We start from the raw sequence: 26792 nt of genomic DNA, 5'->3' as shown, positions 1-26792 counted from the left end.
CCCATATCAGTGTACACCTCAACATCAACAACACGTGATGGGAAAACACTTTCATATTATGGTCTTAAATTAAATAACGAATGGGATACAGATTTTGAAGAACCTGACAGCATCAACGCTGGACCATGCCACCCCATAAATCCTGGTACTCGAACCCTTCCAGGTAACACACTGTTTTCTAACTTTCCTTTAACTATTTCAGTCCGAACCCCTACACACCGGGAATAATGCAATAACATTCCATTTTTCTAAATATAATTACAATACATCATTGTTGCTTGGGTTACACATGCTTATTATTATACACATATATCCGAGGAAAATATAGATTAGGTTTACCATCTTAAATAAATGCTGACATTTTTTAAATATCATGCCTGTGATTGGCAGACGGTAAAATATACAGTAGAACTTATGCTAGGATGTTAAATCCCCAATGGTTTCATCAGGATAAGCCACAGCCAACCAGGGGACACTTTGGTCTAGCAAGCTCCGTAGCACGGTCCTTAGGTAAGGCAACCTTCTATACCGACCCTCATTCCGCCAATTAAGAATAAAAAGTCTCGAGTATCAGGCAAGGCAACCTTCTATGCTGGTTTCCACCTTTGATTAACACTGAGAAATTTTTTTTTACCTTGAATGTAGACTCTCCCCTATCCAACTTATTTCACAACTCAGTAAGAATTCATTCAACAACAAATGTTATGCAAGACGGAAAACGTTCGTCATATTGTGGCTTACAAATTACTGACCCTACAAGGGCGATACCAGGTATGATAGTAAACGTTGAGGTAGCTCAGCTTCCTAGAACTATAGAGATCAACCATGTATGCCAGTAAATGTAAAGTTAAATTTGCTGTACACTAAAACATATTGTCACTCGGTACTTATTATTTAACATCCTACAGGGTTACCACGTACGAATGGCTCCTATGTATCCCTGACCAGCCTCCTCCATAATTCACTCATTATTCAATCAGTAACGAGGCCACTGAATGATCACTTGCAGACTTTGGTCGGCCTTAAACTCAACACTCCACGTGGGTAAGTGGCCGTTAGATTGAACCCTGTTTAAAAAAAAACCCTAAATAAAAAAAAAAAAAAAAAAAAAAACAGATACATGGTGTAGTATTGTTTTTACCCAGTTCAATGCTAACATGTTTCTTTAATCACATACGCTTCTGATCAAATCAAGCTCCTGTTACACCACGAGTCTCGATGGCCAAAAAAAAGGAAACCCTACTCCATACCCAAGTCCCTACAGCCTCTGATCAGCCTTTGTCAATTAATAGCAGTCCATCATCTTTTATAGTGCAGCTAGGCCAGACAGACACCGCAGGTATAAATCTACGTGTGGCTTTTAATTAATTACATGCTTATTCATGTTGACTCCTGTTTCACTAAACCCGGCTATTCGTTAGTTAACGCCACCTTGGCTGGGGCATGGGGCAAATTGATGTTACCCAATGCTACTACTGTATACATTTTTCCCAGACATTTAGTTTCCGCTGCTTTAACCAACTGGTCACTGACAGCGACGTGCACATTTCACCAGGTTGTTCAGCCCAGCCTACCGGGAAAAAAAAGCTCTTTATGAAAAGGGCATCAAGCTTATCAGGTCCCTTCCTTCTATTTTTACCTAACCCATGTTATACACAAACCATTTCAACATACTTCTGACATTATTGTATGCAATTTTCAGGTGCTCATGTGGCTTACCATGATCAAGGTCCACCCTCACACAAATATTCAAATTGCAATGCAACAATGTGGTATCAAGAAAGGAGTGACAAGCAGAAGCAAACAAACAGACCAACCTTCTCACTTTGTTGTCAAAATAGTAAAGTGCTATTACCTCACCTCAGAGACCCTCCTCCGTTGTTGAAAAAACTCCTAGACTACACTGACCCGACAACCGCAAAATTCAGGGAACAAATCAGAATTTACAATGGCATGTTTTGCTTCACATTATTTGGTGCTAAAATTGACCACTCCATCAACCGTGGAAGAGGGCCGTACACATTTCGAATCAGTGGGCAGGCGTACCATACAATGGGTTCTTTATTACCCCAAGAAGGCAGCCGACCAAAATATGCACAACTATACTTTTATGACACCGATAATGAATCCAGGAATCGCATGTCAGCTTTCCTAGATCCTCATTCCAAAGACCTTCCAGACCAAACACTCACAACAAACATCATTAATATGCTGATTGAAATTTAGCGCTGTTGCTCAAGCATTTCGAATGGCCAGGGATTGGTACGTCAACAACACAACAACAGACTTTCAACTCCGACTCATCGGTAACCATACCAACTCGCGCCAATATAACACACCTAATGTCGCTGAAGTTGCTGCTTTGGTAACAGGTGATTTAGGCCACTGTTCTTCGACCCGGGATATCATTGTTAGCAAAAAAAAACAGCAAGCCAAAAAGAATATCTGAACTTCACATGCTCTACATGGCATTGCAATATCCTTTGCTATTCCCATATGGCAAAACTGGTTACCATGAACAAATACCATACCATAATAATACTGGTAGTAGGCAGACTAACCGGGGTTATGTAACAATGAGAGAATTCTATTGCTACAGGATTCAACAACGAGAAAATGAGGGCACCACCCTCCTTAGAGGCGGGCGGTTATTCCAACAATATTTAGTGGATGCTTTTACAGCAGTCGAAGAACAAAGATTAAAATGGGTCCGCGCTCACCAAAATGACCTGTGTATCGACCTATATAATAACATTTGTGACGCTGTTACACGAGGAGATACGAGAGCTTCATCAATTGGAAAAAGAATAGTTTTGCCATCTTCGCATACAGGTAGCCCACGTTATATGATCCAAAACTATCAAGATGCTATGGCTTTATGTCGGGAATATGACAACCCTGATTTGTTCATCACCTTCACCTCCAACCCTAGATGGCCAGAAATAGATGGCATGCTTTGCTACATCGAGGGCCAAAAAGCGCCCGACCGCCCCGATATCGTCACAAGGCTATTTAAACAAAAGCTTGATGAACTCATGCGCGATATAATGAAAGCACATATATTTGGAAAATGCCAAGCAGGTACCTTTTATCCCCCCCTAATTATTTTTTTCCCCTTACTTTTAGCGTTGTATGCTAATTGTATCCTTTCAACCTAACATTTCCCTATATATTAACATTATAAATTCAATATTTTTTCAACAGCTACATACATCATCGAATTCCAAAAACGTGGTTTACCTCATGTTCATATGCTCATCTGGTTAACACATGAATATAAATGTAAATCACCATCCAATATTGATGAGCTCATTTCCGCGGAAATACCTTCTCAAATAGAAGATCCAGCCGGCTATAAAGTGGTCACTGAATACATGTTACATGGACCATGTGGTGGGAATAACATGGACGCACCTTGCATAATTGATCGAAAGTGTTCAAAACATTTCCCCAAACCGTATTACGCGGAGACAACAATCGCCGAAGATGGATACGCTAACTATAGACGCCGCAACAATGGAATGAAAGTCAATAAAGGAAAGGTGGCACTTGACAACAGTTTTGTCGTCCCTTACAATCGGTTTCTACTCCTCAAATACAATGCCCATATAAATGTCGAGTGGTGCAACAGATCTAGGGCAATAAAGTACTTATTTAAATACTTAAACAAAGGGCCAGACAGAGCAACCATCGTTATCCAGGAGAATCTCACACGAACTGGTGACTCATCCGTTGAAACAATAATTGAGGTAGACGAAATCAAGAATTACTTGGATTGTCGTTATGTATCTCCATGTGAGGCTGTCTGGCGGATGTTTTCATTCAACATCCACTTTTCACAACCATCAGTGCTGAAGTTATCCTATCATCTACCAAACCATCACACAATCACACTCCACGATTCCGAGAGCCTCCCTGCACTACTACATAGGGAAAGTATCAAAGAAACGATGTTCACCCAATGGTTTGAGCTTAACAAACGTGACCCAAATGCACGAAAACTGACATACACGAAGATAACTACACATTATGTTTGGAATCAGACTACAAAAACATGGGAACCAAGAAAACAACGGGGTTGTATAGGCCGTATCGTGTATTCACACCCCGCCTCTGGAGAAAGGTACTATCTAATAATGCTGTTAAACGTAGTTAAAGGGCCCCGCTCTTTTGAGGAACTTCGCACACTTGATGGCACAGTGCACAACACCTTTAAAGACACTTACTTCGCATACGGGCTGATCAACGACGACAAAGAATGGGCAGAAGCAATATCAGAGGCAAGACTATGGGCGTCAAGGGCTCAACTTCGTGATTTGTTTGTCACGATGTTACTTTTTTGTAATGTTAGCCAACCACTCAAACTATGGGAAATTAGCTGGGAAGCATTATCGGATGACATCCTGCATAAAAAACGAATACAATTAGGGTATCCAGATATGATTCTCAAGGAGGCACAGATTCAAAATTATTTCTTGGCAGAAATACAAATGCTTTTAAACAAAAACGGCAAAGCATTATCAGATTTTCCAGACCTGCCCCAACCAGATCCATCCCTGATAAGCCATCTAGACAACCGTTTAATCCGAGAAGAGCTAAACTACAACATACAAGAGTTAAAAACCGTCCATGACAACCTTTACAGCTCTTTGAACCCTGATCAGCTTAAAGTATATTAAAGCGTTATTGGAGCCGTAAATGCACAAGCAGGTGGCCTGTTTTTTGTCTACGGGCCAGGGGGCACGGGGAAAACTTTCTTATACAACACCATCCTTACCAAGTTAAGGTCAGAGCGAATGATTGTACTTGCCGTTGCTTCATCAGGTATTCATACTCTACCTACTCAGTTACCATATTAATTTTTTACTACCTATACATATCTTTGCATTACCTGCTGCATACTTCAAACGTCCACAACCTAACAGTTCTAAAATACAGGAACAGCTTCCTTGCTATTACCAGGTGGCAGGACTGCACATAGCAGATTTGTGATCCCCCTTGAATTGTTGGAAAATAGCACATGCGGTATAAAACAAAACACACATTTGGCGGCACTACTCCATGAGGCTAGACTGATAATATGGGATGAAGCTCCAATGACTCAGCGATACGCTTTTGAAGCGTTGGACAAAACACTACGAGATATTCTGGGCGCTAAAGCCGAAGAAAATAGACGCAAACTCTTTGGAGGTATGCCTATTTTACTTGGGGGAGACTTTCGGCAGATTTTGCCCGTGATACCAAAAGGCAAAAGACAAGAGGTAGTACACGCTTGCATCAACCAATCTGACCTATGGAAATTTTGTCAAATTCATACGCTATCACGGATAATGAGAGTGAATGAATACACCAGCGATGGCATGATTGACAGTCGCAAGCAATTGTTCAACAAATGGGTCCTAGATATAGGAGATGGTAACCTACCCGCGCATGCAAAAGAAGGTGAAGACGAACTAGCATGGATTGAAATTCCAGAGGAGTTCCTTCTAACCCCGGCCCCTAGCCCAATTGAATCCATTGTTGATGCTATTTTCCCGGAGTTCGGCCTAAAATAAACCGACGAAGATTATTTGCGTGAACGCGCAATTTTAACCCCAAGAAATGATGATGTCACTGAGATTAACAAGCATATCTTTAAACGGCTAAATGGTGAAAAAAAAACCCTATAAAAGCTCAGATGAAATTTGCAAAGGTTCCACTGACGCATTAGAGCAGCATCAATCATATCCAGTTGAATTCTTAAATAAGTTGAACTTCCCAGGTGTCCCTCCACACAAGCTCAAACTAAAAATAGGGCAACCGGTTATGCTTTTACAAAACATAAACCCAAGCGCTGGTCTGTGTAATGGAACCCGATTAATTATAACTGAGTTTCAGAAATTCATCCTATATGCTAGAGTTATAACCGGCTCACACATAGGAACCATGGCTATTATACCAAGGATAGTCCTCACCTCTACCGAATCCAAATGGCCGTTTATTATGCAATGGATACAATTTCCCGTAAAACCCTGCTATGCAATGACGATTAACAAAAGCCAAGGTCAAACACTCCAATTTGTAGGTGTTTATTTGCCTAAACCCGTCTTCAGCCACGGTCAACTATATGTCGCTCTTTCAAGAGTAACCAACCCAGATGGCCTCAAAATACTCATAGTCAATGGCAACCCTGAAGCGTTGCCACACCACACCCGAAATGTGGTGTACAAAGAAGTTTTTGCCAACATATCTCCAAACATTTAAAGGTCAGCCTAAACCAATCATATCATCTGCTATACTAATGCTGTTTACACCTCTTTGTCTGCAACACAGTTAAAAAAAAAAAAAAAAAAAAAAAGAGGGCAACGCCAACTATATCTGACTCTAAGAACAGAAAAGCTTTCGAGTGCTTATACATGCTATGTCAATTTAGTTAAACACTTTGAAAGACACTTACCCACCTCTAATTATCCCATTAACAGTATCCCTTGACTTTATTTGCAGGTGATCCATCCCGAATCACTGATTGGTGGGTTAGATGGATTGAGTTCTTCCTTTTTCCGTAAGTCTAATATCATCAAATGCCTAATAATTATTCGCACCTGACATTAGTTTTTCTGGATAGTCAATTGTCAAAAAAAGGGTTACCTGCTCATTCATACCAGCGTACCTGTGTTCGTTGCAGGTTAAATTTATGCATTTTCTACATAGCCGCATCCAGTTAAAGACAGTAAAAAAAAAAGGATCGTACAGGCTGCCACAGCGTTAGCACAGATATGGAATGGTGTATCCCATTCTACATACGTCTAATGTTTCGAAATTATTGAACATCAAATGTCTATTATTTATTCTCATATGACATTAATTTTTAGGGATAGTCAATTGAAAAACAAAAATTAATCTTATCTGTTCATTGATATCAACCTACCCGTTTTCGTTGCAGGTTAAATTATGCATCTCCTACATAGCCGCATCCAGTTAAAGGAAGTCAAAAATAAAAATAAAAAAATAAAATATCGTGTAGCCTACCTCTACTTACATACGCCCATCCAGTTACAGTCAGGCCAAAAAAAAAAAAAAAAAAAAAAAAAGGTAAACGTACAGGCTGCCTGATCCTTAGAAGAGACTACTTTTCCAGCACTTGCACATTCTATGTAAATTTAGATATTTCTATAAACGCCAATTACCCGAATCTCATTATAACAATAACATTGTTCCCTGACTTTCTTTGCAGGCAATCTGTCTCATCCCACTACCTTCCGGAATGCATGGACTACTTTGTCTCTTTTTATGTACGTGCAAACTTTGAAAATTATTCAACATCAGGTGCCTATTACTTATTCACAACCGATATTCATTTGCAGTGTTTTAGAATTCCCGGCATGTGTCGACGAATCAATAATTCGTTGTCATTAGTTGCCCCATTTTACATATATCATTGGCGTACATTCTCAAGCGTAGAAAAACTTTTGTTATTTGAGCATTAATTACAGCCTACACGTGTTCATTGCAGGGTAAATATACGCATGATCTCCATAGCCAAATCCAGTTGAAAATGTCTATTTTGCATTTCCTTACCGTCCACTGATGCTCCCTACATGCCATTCACAAACACGCATACACCACTGGTTTTCTTTACTCCATAGTACTAAGCCAACAAAAAACTATTTCCCTTCACGTTTACTATCAATAAATTTATTCAGTTGATACATGACAGTTGATATCTACTTTGCACTCTCAATTCAATACTTATTATTTGTTGGTACTGCGTATTGTTGCCTTCCCTTGAAGCTAAATGAAAACAAAAACACCCCGTCATGTTTTGTCATGTTAATCATTATTCAGTGCTTGATCTTACAAACTAAGCTTATTACCCTGACAATGAGACATTGCCTACTACGTGCAACGCACGGGCATTACACACTACTAGTTAATGATACTTACGTTACATTGAATTTGAATGTGTATTTAATAAAAATAAATCTAGGACATTTAATTCTTCTTTTTGGTTGTTCACTTGTTTAGCTTATAATATTTAATTGAGATTTAACAATAAGATAAAAGACTGTATATTTACACGAGTATCATGAAAAATACAATAAAGATTACTTGTTTTTTTCTAAGAAAAATAGTGATGATGAAACAACAGAATAAAAAAGTAAACGTTATAAAGCTTCAACAGGTACCCCGAAAGATATGATTCTGAAGCTATAATTGATGAATTTAAAAACATTAAAGGCCGTCGAGTTGAACTGCTGAACTGTAATCTTTGTACATTATTTTTTAATTGGTTGTTTTGGTTTCTTTTGACTTGCTAACTAATAGTTATGTTTCACATAAATAAATATATAAAGTAAACTTTTTGCGTTTATAATTTGAGATTGTTGTTTGTATCGATCTCGCCCCCTTGATGAAAAAGTTCAAGTTCCGTCACTAGATGCTACTTACATATTATTGGTTAAAATCTAGGAATGGAGCGTTGGAACATGGTTGTGTTCGAACCATGTTCGAACCTATGTTGTAAATGTATTTTGGTCAATTTCCCCCTCAATATTTGGTTAAAAATTGAAGTTCTTAACTCTTAAAATTTGATGAAAGGCAGATGATTTTCTAATGAATGAACTGCATTGAATTTGTTATTCACGAACTACATAAATAAATTATTTAAATTATTTACCAAAAAATAAACCAAGAACAATCAACGTACACAAGATTCACACTACCATAAATAAGGAAGCAAAACAAAAACTCCCACCAAGAAAACCACCCTGTACTCGTCCTCCGTGGATGACTTAAATATACTTGAAAGCAAAAGTAAATGCATTGTCGGCACCCCATTTCGTTGAATGAGATGCTTCTCTGTTCCAACGGTATTTAGTTCAAACCAATGATAATATGGGCTAGCTATGTCCTAGAGTTGTTAAATGTTCTTGTTGATTTTAGTGTGCACGTCATAACACAAATCTATACTACCGCTTATATACAGGCATATGGGGTCACACACTTTATCATTTAGACACCAATTATTATATATTGTTGATATATAATTATAACTAGTAGTTCGAAAAACCATAGTTTAATTAAATGCGATTTAATTAAACATAAAAGACTTAATGGATCGATGGACTGTTAAATAATACATGGGTTTTTTTTTTTTTTTTTTTGGAGATAGATAAAATAAAAGGATGGTGAGCCTTGCCTCATAAAAAAAAAAAAAAAAAAAAAAAGGGGGGTTGTTTTGATTTGCTCCACCGTCATTCAAAATAACTAAATAAAGAGTTGATATGTTTTTGGTTTTTGGGGACGGCTACAACAAAAACAAAAATATAATCGAAAGTTTTTTTTTTCTTGACATGGTAATCCTAAAAACAAATACTAATCAAAGGGTTGGTTGTTGGTGTGAGCCGATACAACAACAAAAGGCATACGTTTTTTTCTTTTGTGTATTCATGGCACAATACCAAAAAGGAAGATTGTTTTATTTTGCATCGATCTCTTCGAAGAAGCATACATTCTTCTTTTGTTCTATTAAATATTCATGGTGATTATTTAATTGAATTTCTTTTGTTTGGTCTTACGCAAACATAAAGAATAAAGGAAGTTTTCTTTTCAGTCTTGTTTTTCTTTATAAACAATATACGATATTGTTTTCGGGTTATACACGGACTAGCATTCGATTGGTGTTGTTTGAAGTGTTGTGTGGATCAACCATAGAGATATTCATATACTTTGAATATATGTTTCAATCTAGACGTGGACAATTGTTTCTACCGTTCTTGCATCGCTCGCGAAGGTATATCTAAACTCCACTTTGTGAATTTATTATTTGACAATTATTATTGGTGTAATTGGATCTTGTTGTGAACCATTAATCGTGTGAAAGTTTATAATGAAATAAATGATGTTTATTTTAATGTTAATTAAAAATGTTTATTAATAAATTAAAATATGTTTATTTTTATCGTTCCGCTGCGTTTATTAAATTTAAAAGTACACACGATTTTCCATCAGTGGTAATCAGAGCCGCTTTTACACCGTTTTAATTGTCGTGTGAACGGTTGATAATACTGGATACTTTGAACGGTTGAACGGTTGATAATACTGGATACTTTGAAAAGAAATTGCAAGGTTATTTTCAGTAATAACAATGCTAAAGGATCTTTCACATTTTTGAAGTCAAAGTATAGCTTTGAAAGATGTAGAGATCTAAGAATGATGTCACCCGTTAAATCTTGACTTGGATTCTGATCCGTCAATATCAGAATATGTAATTGAATTTGTATGGAAACGATTGTATATCGCTGTGAGCATAGTTAATAATTTTTGAATCAAAGTTGAAGAATGTACAGTATAACATATTAATTGTGAACTTATATATTTCCCGAGAATTACCTACCCGTTAAAGATTTCACAAGTAATATTTTGTACAAAAGAATTTTTATTACCGTCTTTATGAAAATATATGTATGTATATTTTCTTCAGATGTAATACAGATTTGATGAGTTAATATCATATTAAGCTCATTTGATTTTTTACTTGAATTAGAAATGAATAATCTCTAAAACATTAAAGATTTAATAATCTTTACGGAGTATTTCACTAATGTAATCAATACTCAGTTTTATTGATATTTTCTCAGTGAATCATGTTGGTGCTCATGGAACTCTTGCTAACTTCGCAAGGTACGAATGATGTCTTCTAGAAAGTTTCGAATACATCGAAGATGAAAGTACAAAATCAACCATATAATTGAATAATATACTTAGTTTATTATGAAATGGAATTCATTGAGTTGGAAACAGAGATTGTAGTTAACGATGGTTAAGTCATTAACGAAGGATGTACATCATAGCATATTAGTAATATGAATTAACCGAGTAGTACCTACCAGTTAAGATTCACACGTAATAACTTGGTACGAAAAGATTTATTTTGATTTCAAAATTCATATATATTAAATATACATAAAATTTCTTCAGGGGAAATGAGTTAATACTTCATCGGTTATTGTTGCTGGTATTTCTTGGTAACTACGGTGCGTATGATGTTGATGCTCGTGGAACAGATTGTGAAGTTGAGGTTTGCGATGCGGATGTTTTTGGTGGTGGTAATGGTACTGTTGGTGTTGTTGTCGGTGGTACTGTTGATGCCGGTGATTTTGCTGGTGCTTGTAACCTTTGCACCATATCCTCCAAAGCCACTACCCGAGCGCGAAGCTCGTTGACTTCTTCTACTACACCGGGATGGTTGGCGGTTCGGACGAGTGGATGAATAAGATCCAGAATTTGAGAGAGTATATGATCATGACGAGATATTCTAGAGATGAAAGAGAAAATGGTATTACGAACAGGTTCGTCGGTAAGTGCTTCAGGTTCTTCGCCAAGAGGGCAATGTGGTGGATGGAAAGGATCGCCTTCTTCTTGTCTCCAATAATTAAGTAGGCTACGAACCCATCCCCAATTCATCCAGAATAGATGATGGCTAATTGGTTGATCCATTCCGGTTACACTGTCTTCGGAATTCAGGTGAATATCCATATCGGAATAGCTGTCAGAGTTTAAGGAATTTGAACTAGATACGGGATCCATCTTGTATAATTAGGGAGATGATTTTTTTTTATATGAATTAGATTATAGAATTTAGTTTGGTATTCTTCAATACATAATTTACATATGTATATATAATACCAAATTCCATAAATCACGGAGAAATTTTCGGAAGATGTCAGGAAAAGTTTACAGTAACAGATACGCTAAGATATGAATTTTGTCTATACACTATTCATGCAATCAATGCAGTAAAACGTGTCTAGACTAGGAATGATAAGCAGGTAATTTCCGACAAGAAATGTTAAGCAAAACTTTTAACATGCAGACACGGTCGAAGTCCAGACTTACTAATGCATCTTAACAACTATCAGTTAGGCACATTCATGCAAGACCTGGTTCGCTAGGACCAACGCTCTGATACCAACTGTGACGATCGCTCCAAATCCATATGGACGAACACGTCATTCATCGATTTCATTGCGAGGTATTTGACCTCTATATGATACGTTTTGTAAACATTGCATTCTTTTGAAAAGGCACACCATAAATGAATATTTAAATCAAAGGTTTTTGACATCTGATGATTTCTACATATAGACAATCACCGTAAATAATAGTTTACAATAGTACTTCTGTTGACAATGCAGTCAAAATAAGATACATGGTGATAATTTGGTGAATGCAACGTTTCCTTGAAAAATATGCCATGTAAGACTCCATGCACATAGCTTGTCTAACATATAAGCAAACAGCGGAAGACTTCTAGGAAACCTGAGAATAAACATGCTAACAAGTGTCAACACAAAGGTTGGTGAGTTCATAGTTTTAATGTATCGTATAATCTGTATATAAAGGTGGATCACAAGATTTCAGTTGTTTCATCCGAAACGTTTATCAAAATATTCTACAAAATTGAGCACCCTGGTAACTAAACTTAACGTATATATAATTTGTACCCTTTGTATAATCATCTTAATAATACATGCAAACCAACGTGTACGCTTATCAAATAGCATACGTCCGTTAAAAGGCTAGCGCTCTAGCTCGGACGGGGATATCAAGCCCTATGGATCCATATACTACTACTCGCGCCCACCAGTTCTTATAACTGGCAGTTACAAGTTACCAAAGCTAAGGGATTTTCAGTTCAAACTCAGTGTAGAATTTAGTATGTACTTGTATCCATTGCGTTTAAAATAATGTGCATGTATTCTCAGCCCAAAAATATATTGCAAAAGCAATTAAAAAGGGATCAATGAAACTTACCTTAGCAGCACATAAAGTTGTTCATCGTAATGTGATCGAAACTCGGATTACCAAATAATCGTAGATCTCAACCTAGAGAACATATGTTGGTCAATAAATGTCTATCAAGCTAGGTTAGGTCATAGTGTATCACAATCCTAATGCTCGAGATCGACATATGATAGTTATCCAAAGTTGTTTCAAAAAGTCAATTTTGACAATAGTTCAACAAACGAGACGTACCTTATATAAGGATTCATTTACTCGGTTGGTAATATTCAAAAATCCATTTTATCAATCTCGTAAACAAGTTATTTAAGTATTAATTGCAGATTCAAAAAGCAATTCCAATTAATGTCAATTATAATTCAGTTGACCATATCTTTTGATTCGTTCCTCGAAACTATTCGATATATAAATGAAAAGTTATTGATTTTTCGCCAGCTTTCTGAAAACATGTATATCATATACCTTTTACCCGTAATATATGTATTTAATTAGTGATTTATTATAAACTGTTTAACGACGAAATTTAGCATACAAGCATGTATAAATATATACACTCGAGCACTAGTATGTATACACTATTAATTTATAAAATATAAAATATAAATGCTTACGTATTAATATTGAGATTCAATATTGTAGAAAAGTACGTAGACGTAACGGAGATGATAAACACTAAGTTTGATTCACAAATATACCCCCGAACATTACCCATAACCTCCTCGGCAATAACCCATAATTTCCTTAGCTCTATCCCGCTTGAAAACCATTTTGAAAATAACCCACTCATGACCTCGTCGTAGTATTTTATGTATAATACATAATTAATAATACTAATAATAATAAGATTAATAATAATATTAATCTTAATAATATAAATAATAATAATAATAATAATAATAATAATAATAAAATAAATTAAATAAATATTACGGAGTAATAATACTAGAGAAAGAGAGATAGATTCAGTTTGAGCCAAAAATTGCGCAATTTAAAGAACCTTTTCTGAAAAAGTACTCCATGCGATCGCATGGGATTTGTGCTTCAAGGCCATGCGATCGCATGGCCCTCTGATCCAGCTCACAAACTTTTAACTTTTTGTTTGTCGACATAATTTTATATAATATATATAATATATTTAATTTATATAATTAATTATATATTATATTAAATTCACATGCATAGTTGACTTGTAATTTTTGTTCCGATAAGTCGTACGTCATCACTCGACTTATGTTCCGGTTCCGGTTTTTCAAATGTCCTTTCGTACGCTGAGAAAACTTGTATTTTACATTTCGTGTCACGTACCTTTGTCAAAATATAGCCTTAAATTATCCCTAAACTATACCACTCAAAGTATATCTGAAACTTTCGAGTATTTTGATCATTTACTTCTATAAATCATCGTCTCGCTATTTGTTAATATATATATAATAACAATTCGTTTTTATGACCAAGTTAATATTATATTTTATCGTATTGTTAAATATATATTATCAATATTAATAAACACGTTTTAAAATACATATCGCAAGTTATTCATATATCTAATTCCAACAGTTGATATTTCTTATTATTGTATGTGTCCAAATTACATTATTTAAACAAACACTTTACCATTTATTCCGAATACCGTTAAGAATTAATGATTTCCCAAATCAACGTGGACCTTACAACAGAGACCCGTAATAATATCATAATCTTTAAGGGACTTAATAATTATCTTTTAATTCAATCGTTTGGCATAATCTTTTAACTCTGTATCTAAATATATCAATCAGATAATCAAACCAATAAGTTTAATGCACAGTATCATATACTCAACACTTTGTTACGTTTTCAAGTTATGGTATATATATGTATCTGTTTACCTATAATTGTTCGCGAATCGTTGAGAACAATCGAAAGGTAATTGAATAGTTCAAAAATTTTGAGATTCAACTTTACAGACTTTGCTTATCGTGTCAGAAACGTTAAAGATTAAGTTTAAATTTGGTCAGAAATTTCCGGGTCATCACAGAATATCACTATTTTAAATTGTAGATTTAATAGTTATGGCTTGAATAGTTGTTATAATTGTTGATTGTTTTATTCCATGGTTATACACATGCATTGTAACCATTGACAAACCATATATAGATTTTAATAATGTAGTTATTAAAAATGTAGTTTGCATACATAGCCCATGATGCCCCGACCTATGTGTTTGGTTTGTGTGATTGTATGTTGTGATTGTTGATCATGGCAGTTTTAAGCCATGTTGGTTATTTGATTTATTTGGAGGCCATAGAAGCCAAAGTTGTATTGTATTTATTTTCAATTTCATAGTTTTGTAATTTAGTTTATTTTAAATTGTAAAAGTATTAGATTAGTTGTATTTTTCAATTTTAAATAAATGTAAAAAGATGAAGATTAAAGATTGAAGATAAAGATACGACACGAGGTTTTGGCTTAGAAGATGGCGAATGGATCAAGTTAGCAACGATGGCGTTTGACACAAGCTTTACTTGGTTCTTGAATCAAGTGGGAGCTATGGTGTTGTCCTTAGTTTGACCTCTTGATCCCATGTCGGCTCATGGGATCAAGCATAGGATTTTGGGCTAGGCTATGTATGTGTGTGATGCATGATTGTGTTTTATTTTTCGCATTTATATATATATAATTGTTGATTATAGTATATGCTAAATGTTTTTGATGAAAATGTTGAATAAAGCACGTAACGAGTTTAAAGATTAAAATTGATGATTTTAAAAGTTAAACTCTAACGAGTTTAAAACTGATGATTTTAAAACTCAAATAATATATATATGGGTGACATCTTTTAAAATTATTTTAAAACGATACACGTTTGTGTATTTGTTATTTTTATATGCTATAAATTAAATAACAAATTAGACGCACAAACAAAATCGACATATATAATTGGTTAAAATATTTTTTTAACTAATATTGTAACGAATCTTGTGTGCATGCATTATTCGTTGACAAAAACTTTTTTAAAATACCCGTCAAATTTAAGTCATGCCATCCAATGAGCTTGCAAATACTCCTCGTTATTTTTCTGATCTAGTGAGACTAGGCTGAATTTTAGCCACGAGGTGGATTTTTCGATCTAGTGAGACTAGCGTGAATTTCCACTGTTTCCAAATTGGACGACTTAATCGCATTCACGGTGAGACCTGAGTTCGAGGCAAGGATGTAATGACCCGGAAATTTCCGACCAAATTTAAACTATAATCTTTATATGATTTCGACACGATAAGCAAAATTTGTAATGTTGAGTTTAGAAAGTTTGAAATCTTATTTATGTAATTAATTACCCTTTGACCATGCCTGACGATTCACGAACAATTATGGGTATTAGATATATATTACTTTACATAAACGTGTTTGTTTCGATATTTGTTCAATATAGTTATCGATGGAATTAAAAGTTAATATCAAATGATTGAATTATTAGATACATTGTATGATCACGAGTTTCTATTAAGAGGTCTACTTCGATTTAGGGAACCTTTCTTTTTTAACGGTATTCGGAATAAATGGCAATGTGAATTATAAGTAAAAAAAAAACAAAAACAAAAAAAAAACAAAGATGTTAATTAACGGGAACTAGACAAATGTTAGTAGAGTTTCCTGTTCGACTTCCAATATAAATGTTAACTAGTTAACCTATATATTATTTTGGGAGAAAGTGAAATTTTGGGAATATAGAAATTAAGAAAATAGATACCGACGTTTTACCTTAAATGAGTTCATACATTCATTTAATCTTTGAACCTTATCTCACGCTTCATCAATGTATAAATATTAATTACTCAGTATATATTATTATTATTATTATTATTATTATTATTATTATTATTATTATTATTATTATTATTATTATTATTATTATTATTATTATTATTATTATTATAAAATTTGATACAATTAATTTGATATATTATCATAACCATTTTCATTTAAAATTTTTATCATTATTACTTTTATCATTAGTTCTATTATTATCAGTACCATTTAAATATTAATATTAATATTATTATTAATCTTATTATTGTTATTATTAGTATTATTTGAATTATTAATAGTATTAATATTATTTCTATTATTATTAATATTAGTATTTTTATTAACTCTAATATTAATAAAAGTATTACTATTATTATTGTATTAAGATTAATTATGATATAAATACAAATACATAGATAGATATATAGATAAATACATAATATGGTACAGTTACATAAATACATAAATACTGAATATGAATATATATAAAATACAGATTATGAAATAGATATATATATATAGCGTAATATATATATATTTTTTTCTCTATCACTATCATATATATTTTTTCTGTACTCCCGTGATTACCTGTCTCACTGAATCGAATTTTGTCTCTGCTATATATAACCGTTCATCATCAACATCATTTACACACTGATATATTCAATCGCCTATGTTTTTATTTTTATCTTATATTTTTTTTTTCCTTTTCTGTTCTTTTATCCCTGCTCGTACAAAATTCTTGCTCTTAATTCTAAAACGAATCAATCTTCAAAATCTAAGAGTGCAGATGTGTTTGGAATCTCTTACTTAATCTATATGCAAAGTCTCAACTGCCAATTCTTCAAAACGAGTTCTAATTTTCGAAGTCAAACTTAATTTTCAAAAGTCAACAATTACGTTCATTGAGAAATTCGATTCTGTTTTGAGGTTTTAGGATCAATTGATGTTTCAGAAAGTTTTAAGGAACAATTTACTACCTATTTCGTGTTATAATCATTGTCCAAAAAGCCCTCAATTTCAAAATCATATTTTTTTTTTGTGGTATCAGTCGAGCAGCAGGCCTCCTGTTCTCCATTTTTTTTTATTTTCTGTTAATTAAATTCAAAGTGTTACATATTACTCTTGGTTCGTTTTCGATTTCTAAAACAAATAAGATTATTATGGTTATGATTTGGTACGAATTTAAGTAATTGGATTATGATGATGAAGATGATGATAACTTAATACGGATTATATTTAAACCGAGTGAGAATTAAAACAGAAAGACAGCAAACGGAGTGATGGTTAAGGGGTTTGGTTGGTGTGCGAGAGGTCATGGGTTCGAGCTCCGGCGTGGGCTATTCTTTTTGGAAAAAGTTATAAAAGGGGTATATACTTCTATATTTTAATTTTTATTTTTATTTTCATTATTATTACTATTATTATCATTATTATTATTATTATTATTATTATTAAATATTAGTAGTATTATTATTATAAAAATCAATATCATTATTATTATTAGTAAAATTATAATTATAGTTATTATTGTTATCAATATTATTATTATTATCATCATTATTACTAAAAGTATTATTATTTTTAAATTTGCCATTTTTACTAAAATTTGTATTATTTTCATCATTAATATTATTAGTATTATTAATATGTTAAATAAGGATTTTTCTATATAAAAATATATTTATGATATAAACCACATCACTAAGAATAATATATAAGTTCGATTACGATTATGTGTATTAATAAATATACAAATGTTATAGGTTCGTGAATCCGAGGCCAACCTTACACTTGTTCAATGATGTTATATGTATTTTTACTACAAAATACAATATGGTGAGTATATAGTCCCTTATAAACTCTAAATATTTTGGGATGAGAATACATGCATTTTATGATTTACGTTATGGACACAAATGATCAAAAATAAATTCTATGTTGAGTTGTACCATGGCATATTTCTTTATACTTGGTAGCTAATATTTACATGAGGAATGTAAACGCGAATCCTGTTGATAGATCTATCGGGCCTGACAACCCCAACCGGGCTGGACGACCAGTTTTCAACGGTTGCACAGTATTTCGTTTCTGTATACTACACTTGGTACGGTGTAGCGATTATTTAAGAATATGCTGCGATGATTTAAATGTTAAGTATGGTTACCAAGTGCTCAACTACTTTTACATACACTTGCGAGTGTATTATGTTTATAAATATGAAATCTTGTGGTCCATAGTTATAACGTTGTTAGCATCAAACCTATATATCTCACCAACTTTATGTTGACGTTTTAAAGCATGTTTATTCTCAGGTATGAATTAAGTCTTCCGCTGTGCATTTGCTCATGTTAAGGACATTACTTGGAGTCGATCATCGCAATGGGACCAAATGTTGATGACTTCGTCCAGGAGGATTAGGACGGGTTGTTAAAGTTGGTATCAGAGCGGTGGTCTTAGCGAACCAGGTCCTGCATTAGTGTGTCTGACTAGTAGTTGTTAGGATACATTAATGAGTCTGGACTTCGACCATGTCTACATATCAAAAGTTTTGCTTATCATATATAGTCGGAAATCATCTATGTATTATCCTTAGAAAATTTACCTGCTTATCATTCTTAAGTCTAGACACGTTTTACTGCATTTAGTGCATCGATAGTGTATAGACAAAATTCATATCTTAGCGTATCTGATAGTTCATATCTTAGCACATATGTAGACTTGCCTGACATATGCCGTAGGTTCCTCTGTAGTCTACGAAATCTTTAGTATTATATATAGATATTCTATATAGCTAGAATATCATCTGATATCCGAAGATCGTTCCACATCGAAGATCCTTTCCATTCACCAAATTGCTCTCTTGGCAATGAACCTGAAGCACTTACCGGTGAAACTGTTCGAAACACCATTTTCTCTGTCATTTCTAGAGTATCTCGTCACGATTACATACTATCCCATATTTCAAATCTTATTCATCCGCTCGCTCCAACCGCCAATCATCCCGGTATAATAGAAGAAGATTAATGAACTTCGCGCTCGCGTGACGACTTTGGAGAATATTGTGCGAAGGATACAAACACCAGAAGCAGCACCAGCAGCATAATTAGCACCACCATCATCAACGTCAACAGTAATCTTATCACCCCCAAACCACAACAGTGTCGTAAATCTCAGCATCACAATCTGTACCTCGGATATCAACCTCACACGCCTCAATAACCCCATCTGTACTTCGAGTATGATCTTCGTTCTACATATCGTTCTACATCGATTATCTTCGATTTACATATCGTTCTACCTCATTTATCTTCGTTCGACATGACGATTATGTAATCTCTAATGTTTTAGATATCATGTAATCAAGTACTAACGATAAATCAATTGAGTTTAATATCTTATTGACTCATTAGATCCATGATTACATCTGAAGAAAATATATATGCAAGTATATTTTCATAAAGATTGTAATTAAAAATTCTTCCGTACAAACTGTTAATGGTAAAAATATTTTAACGGGTAGGTAATACTCGAGGAATATTTAGATTTCACATTAATAAGTTACACTGTACATTCTTCGAATCTGATTCAACAGTCATTTATTATCCTGCTTACATCCACAGAAATACGAATCCGTTCACTGAAAAATAACCATTTTCATTCAATTTCATATTTGGATTTTGACCTATCAGAATCCAACAAGTGGCATAACGAAGAAAACATTGGACAAAATAAAAAGTGTTAGAAACAAACGGATTAACTAATTGAAATATTGTTAAGATTCCACGCTAACTGTTCCTAACTAACTGTTCCCAGCTAACTGTTAATTTCGTATTACATTTTATCGCAATTTAATTTATTGTCATTTAATTTATGTTATTTACTTTTACGCACTTTAAATCGGGACACATGTACACAATACGTCGGATTAATTCTAAGACAATACGTTGTACACAGGTCATGATATATATATTTATTTACTTTACGCACTCTAAATAACGGGACACGTATACAAGGTTTCGACCTATCATATCGACCCATCCATATATATATATATTTCGGAACAACCGTAGACACTCTATATGTGAATGTTGGAGTTGGCTATACAGGGTTGGAGTTGATTCCAAAATATATATATGGTTTGAGTTGTGATTAATACTGAGACCGGTACACGGGTCACGATACGTATTAATTAATTCGAATATTATATATATATATATATAACTGTATATGATTCATTGGACTATTGGACCATTGGACAATTGGACTGCTAACTTTGGACAATTAAAATGAATTAAAATATTGATTATAACACATGAAACTAAACAATTCTTCAAGTTTGTCACTTGATTTTATCCTAAAACTCATTTGTATCTCGACAGTTACAATCCACGTTCAAATCTTTTCATGATTCTTGTAAACACCTCAACCGAGAAGTTGTACCACCCATACTTCATCTACGGAAGAAAAGATTTATGCACCTGAAAAACTCTTGAACCCAAATTCATAGTTTAACACGTATCTGTGTTGAATCCTTTACCATTTATTAGCAAAAACAACCTTATGACTCCTTTTCAAAGTAGCCAATTTTGTCACAGCTCCAGCAAATTAACTTCGACTTCTCAGTAAGATTAGTCTTATTATAACCTCGATATATGCGCGTTGTTCTTTCGCCATCGTTACCGGAGAACCTTTTATATTCCACGACATCATCAGCAGATGTACCAGCAGCTCGTCGTTTCTTTGGCGGAACCCGCAGTCAGTATTTTGAAAGTCTCGCAAAACTTCCCCAGTTATACCTATAACGTCTATCCCTGAGAATTTCATACTTCGAATGTGAAGTTTCTGAAAAGCACCCTGAACTGCGAAGTAGTTCTTGAAATACTGATGAAGCAGCAAAAACTGTAAACGACTTTAACAAGTCAAACATTGACGATAAAGTATAGTGTGTTGGTAAAGCTCAGAAAAAGAGAAGGTTTGGAACTGAAAAACGGATGGAGCAAAGTATGAAAGAGGCTGTGACTGAACCTGCCTTCAAAGGATCCAAATGATTCAGTGCCTGCTGAAATTGTTAGCAAACACCTTACTTCTCATTCTAAAACCTTCACAGACAAATCTTCTTCATCATCTATCGATGTAAGAAATTCTAAGATATCATCGTGCCTTTCATTATAAATATCCTCGATATTTTTGAAGATATTTTCATAAGCATCCTTATCTGAGATCATTTATCTCTCCGTAATATCTTTGACATAAAAGAAACTATGTTAGTTCAAAATTCAGAAACCTTTGAGTTTAAAATATGAATGTTTTGAAGTAGTGTTGGAAACTGATGCATGAATTAGTATAATATAATGACACCTGATCATCGTCATTATATTACAGTAAGTCATGTTGAGTTTCTAATGGAATGTGATGATTCACAGTACCATCATCATGTGCCATGTTACACGGCTCTTACATTCTATCTAAATTCTAAAAATATCAAGAAAACAATTCTTGATGAATCGGTCTTTTCCAGAATATTCTGGTAATTTGACAAATCAAAAATGTTCCATTACCATTTCTATCTTAGAGCATTAGCTATGTTCATTTCGAATTTTATACCTACAAATTCCGGACCATTACTCGCTTGATTCGAGGACGGGAAGAGGAAACGAAAGAATGAAAACTCCAAAATAGAAATTGGAGTATAAATCGCAGCAAATAGGAGAAGGCATTAACTGTGGATGACAATGATTATAGAAGACAGAAGCAGGGACATCGAAGTATAAGGGAAGATATAAAACCCAACAACCCCCCAGAAATTACAAACCGTGTATATCAATACGTATTGCCACGTAAAGACACGGAAGAACTAGAAACACTATAACCCCAAGATAATAGTAGAAGTAAATAGATTCTTCTGGCGGTAGATGAAAAAGAAGAATAACAGATATGAAAGTTAGGGTATATCAAGAATCAGTACCGGATGGAGCATATTGGTGAATGTCTTAAAGTAGGAATTAAGGAGAAAGAGTAGAAGATGTGAGTTGTGGAAAATAAGGAAAACAAAGGGGGTGGATTATCCGACAGAGCAACCGAAACAGATTATTGCATATAATCACAGAAGATCCTGATTTCCCTAATCACTAAAGAACCAAATCTTATTACATAAGATTTTCTTTAAATTCCGCAAAATCCGGAAATCAATCAAAACTACGTCATCGGTTAAAACGAGTATATTTTTACTCATCTCACTCTTTTGCGATAGCCTCATTTATATTCTTCGCGTTATCAAATTATTTTATTTATATCTCTCAATAATGATAAAACTCCAGTATTACCTCATATTTGTCATGAAAACATTCTTATTGTTATCCATGACGACCTCTATCAAATTTCGGGGACGAAATTTCTTTAACGGGTAGGTACTGTAATGACCCGGAAATTTCCGACCAAATTTAAACTATAATCTTTATATGATTTCGACACGATAAGCAAAATTTGTAATGTTGAGTTTAGAAAGTTTGAAATCTTATTTATGTAATTAATTACCCTTTGACCATGCATGACGATTCACGAACAATTATGGGTATTAGATATATATTACTTTACATAAACGTGTTTGTTTCAATATTTGTTCAATATAGTTATCGATGTAATTAAAAGTTAATATCAAATGATTGAATTATTAGATACATTGTATGATCACGAGTTTCTATTAAGAGGTCTACTTCAATTTAGGGAACCTTTCTTTTTAACGGTATTTGGAATAAATGGCAATGTGAATTATAAGTAAAAAAAAAACAAAGATGTTAATTAACGGGAACTAGACAAATGTTAGTAGAGTTTCCTGTTCGACTTCCAATATAAATTTTAACTAGTTAACCTATATATTATTTTGGGAGAAAGTGAAATTTTGGGAATATAGAAATTAAGAAAATAGATACCGACGTTTTACCTTAAATGAGTTCATACATTCATTTAACCTTTGAACCTTATCTCACGCTTCATCAATGTATAAATATTAATTACTCAGTATATATTATTATTATTATTATTATTATTATTATTATTATTATTATTATTATTATTATTATTATTATAAAATTTGATACAATTAATTTGAAATATTATCATAACCATTTTCATTTAAAATTTTTATCATTATTACTTTTGTCATTAGTTCTATTATTATCAGTACCATTTAAATATTAATATTAATATTATTATTAATCTTATTATTGTTATTATTAGTATTATTTGAATTATTAATAGTATTAATATTATTTCTATTATTATAAATATTAGTATTTTTATTAACTCTAATATTAATAAAAGTATTACTATTATTATTGTATTAAGATTAATTATGATATAAATACAAATACATAGATAGATATATAGATAAATACATAATATGGTACAGTTACATAAATACATAAATACTGAATATGAATATATATAAAATACAGATTATGAAACAGATATATATATATATAGCGTAATATATATATATATATTTTTTTCTCTCTATCACTGTCATATATTTTTTCTGTACTCCCGTGATTGCCTGTCTCACTGAATCGAATTTTGTCTCTGCTATATATAACTGTTCATCATCAACATCATTTACACACTGATATATTCAATCGCCTATGTTTTTATTTTTATCTTATATTTTTTTTCTTCCTTTTCTGTTCTTTTATCCCTGCTCGTACAAAATTCTTGCTCTTAATTCTAAAACGAATCAATCTTCAAAATCTAAGAGTGCAGGTGTGTTAGGAATCTCTTACTTAATCTATATGCAAAGTCTCAACTGCCAATTCTTCAAAACGAGTTCTAATTTTCGAAGTCAAACTTAATTTTCAAAACTCAACAATTACGTTCATTGAGAAATTCGATTATGTTTTGAGGTTTTAGGATCAATTGATGTTTCAGAAAGTTTTAAGGAACATTTTACTACCTATTTCGTGTTATAATCATTGTCCAAAAAGCCCTCAATTTCAAAATCATATTTTTTTTTGTGGTATCAGTCGAGCAGCAGGCCTCCTGTTCTCCATTTTTTTTTTATTTTCTGTTAATTAAATTCAAAGTGTTACATATTACTCTTGGTTCGTTTTCGATTTCTAAAACAAATAAGATTATTATGGTTATGATTTGGTACGAATTTAAGTAATTGGATTATGATGATGAAGATGATGATAACTTAATACGGATTATATTTAAACCGAGTGAGAATTAAAACAGAAAGACAGCAAATGGAGTGATGGTTAAGGGGTTTGGCGGGTGTGCGAGAGGTCATGGGTTCGAGCCCCGGCGTGGGCTATTCTTTTTGGAAAAAGTTATAAAAGGGGTATATACTTCTATATTTTAATTTTCATTTTTATTACTATTATTATCATTATTATTATTATTATTATTATTAAATATTAGTAGTATTATTATTATAAAAATCAATATCATTATTATTATTAGTAAAATTATAATTATAGTTATTATTGTTATCATTATTATTATTATTATCATCATTATTACTAAGAGTATTATTATTTTTAAATTTGCCATTTTTACTAAAATTTGTATTATTTTCATCATTAATATTATTAGTATTATTAATTATTAATATGTTAAATAAGGATTTTTCTATATAAAAATATATTTATGATATAAACCACATCACTAAGAATAATATATAAGTTCGATTACGATTATGTGTATTAATAAATATACAAATGTTATAGGTTCGTGAATCCGAGGCCAACCTTACACTTGTTCAATGATGTTATATGTATTTTTACTACAAAATACAGTATGGTGAGTGTATAGTCCCTTTTAAACTCTAAATATTTTGGAATGAGAATACTTGCATTTTATGATTTACGTTATGGACACAAATGATCAAAAATAAATTCTATGTTGAGTTGTACCATGGCATATTTCTTTATACTTGGTAGCTAATATTTACATGAGGAATGTAAACGCGAATCTTGTTGATAGATCTATCGGGCCTGACAACCCCAACCGGGCTGGACGACCAGTTTTCAACGGTTGCATAGTACTTCGTTTCTGTATACTACACTTGGTACGGTGTAGCGATTATTTAAGAATATGCTGCGATGATTTAAATGTTAAGTATGGTTACCAAGTGCTCAACTACTTTTACATACACTTGCGAGTGTATTATGTTTATAAATATGAAATCTTGTGGTCCATAGTTATAATGCTGTTAGCATCAAACCTATATATCTCACCAACTTTATATTGACGTTTTTAAGCATGTTTATTCTCAGGTACGAATTAAGTCTTCCGCTGTGCATTTGCTCATGTTAAGGACATTACTTGGAGTCGATCATCGCAATGGGACCAAATGTTGATGACTTCGTCCAGGAGGATTAGGACGGGTTGTTAAAAAGGATGAGACAAATACGCCAGTAGATAATAGTGGTTTGTTGGACTACATATATCTCTAGGTCTCATAAAGATCTAAGAGTTGCACTTGTAATGCAATTGGTACCCGCTACCTACCAATAGACTCCATAACTGCTAGCTGATCAACAGATGTGGCTATGGAACCTCTATGTGGATCTTAGGCTTTCGTAAATTAATTGTTTTTAAAATTATAAAAACTTGGGTAGTTAATTTATTAAAGCTCAATATCGAAAATACTAAATTGAATCTTATATCTGTTGTAGGTGTCAACTAATGAAAACGTAAACCAAAACACACTTCCTTCTTTGTTAAAGAAGGATATACTCAATGTTCAACTTCTTAGACTGGCACTGCAATCTAAGAACTGTTCTCAATCATAAATGGAAGTTGAACAAAATTAGAACCCTTATCCAATCCTCTTGTTTGCGCAGCTACTGCTGCTCAGCAAAATGCTTATCGAAAGTTGTTCGATGAGTAAGAGAAGTAGGATTAAAGGGTGAAAAAAAGAATAAGCCGAAAACTTTGTGGAAGGAAATGATAAATCATTTGCCAGGAAAATTATTCCACCTTCCAACAAGGAAAGCCCAACAAAAGATGCTGAATGTTTCCATTCTGGAAAGGTTGGCAATTGGATAAGGAAGTTGTCCTATCTACCAATCTGAGCTAAGAAAAGGCAATGTTGGTAAGACTAGCAAACTCAGGTATATTTCATATACAGTTATATACTTCTTCTAGTGATTCCTGGATCCTTGTTTATTGGTTGTGGTCTTCACACCTGTAACAATGTGAAGGGAATGAGAAGAAGT

General features: G+C 33.2%; 3 protein-coding genes across 3 annotated transcripts; all 3 read left to right on the top strand.

The window, feature by feature from the left end:
* Positions 1-2465: 2465 nt before the first annotated feature.
* LOC139864397 (uncharacterized) lies at positions 2466-4679 on the top strand. The gene is made up of 2 exons (XM_071852975.1): positions 2466-3081; positions 3205-4679. The coding sequence occupies exons 1-2, from the start codon at positions 2466-2468 to the stop codon at positions 4677-4679; spliced, it is 2091 nt and encodes a 696-aa protein (XP_071709076.1).
* A 117-nt stretch (positions 4680-4796) lies between these two features.
* LOC139864396 (uncharacterized) lies at positions 4797-5555 on the top strand. The gene is made up of 2 exons (XM_071852974.1): positions 4797-4824; positions 4939-5555. The coding sequence occupies exons 1-2, from the start codon at positions 4797-4799 to the stop codon at positions 5553-5555; spliced, it is 645 nt and encodes a 214-aa protein (XP_071709075.1).
* Positions 5556-5646: 91 nt separating this feature from the next.
* LOC139864395 (uncharacterized) lies at positions 5647-6243 on the top strand. The gene has a single exon (XM_071852973.1). The coding sequence runs from the start codon at positions 5647-5649 to the stop codon at positions 6241-6243; it is 597 nt and encodes a 198-aa protein (XP_071709074.1).
* The last annotated feature ends 20549 nt before the right edge of the window (positions 6244-26792 follow it).

This window comes from Rutidosis leptorrhynchoides, chromosome 8 (genome assembly GCF_046630445.1).
Source record: "Rutidosis leptorrhynchoides isolate AG116_Rl617_1_P2 chromosome 8, CSIRO_AGI_Rlap_v1, whole genome shotgun sequence".
In the NCBI taxonomy this organism is placed as follows: domain Eukaryota; kingdom Viridiplantae; phylum Streptophyta; class Magnoliopsida; order Asterales; family Asteraceae; genus Rutidosis; species Rutidosis leptorrhynchoides.
This window is presented reverse-complemented; position numbering and strand designations above follow the sequence as displayed.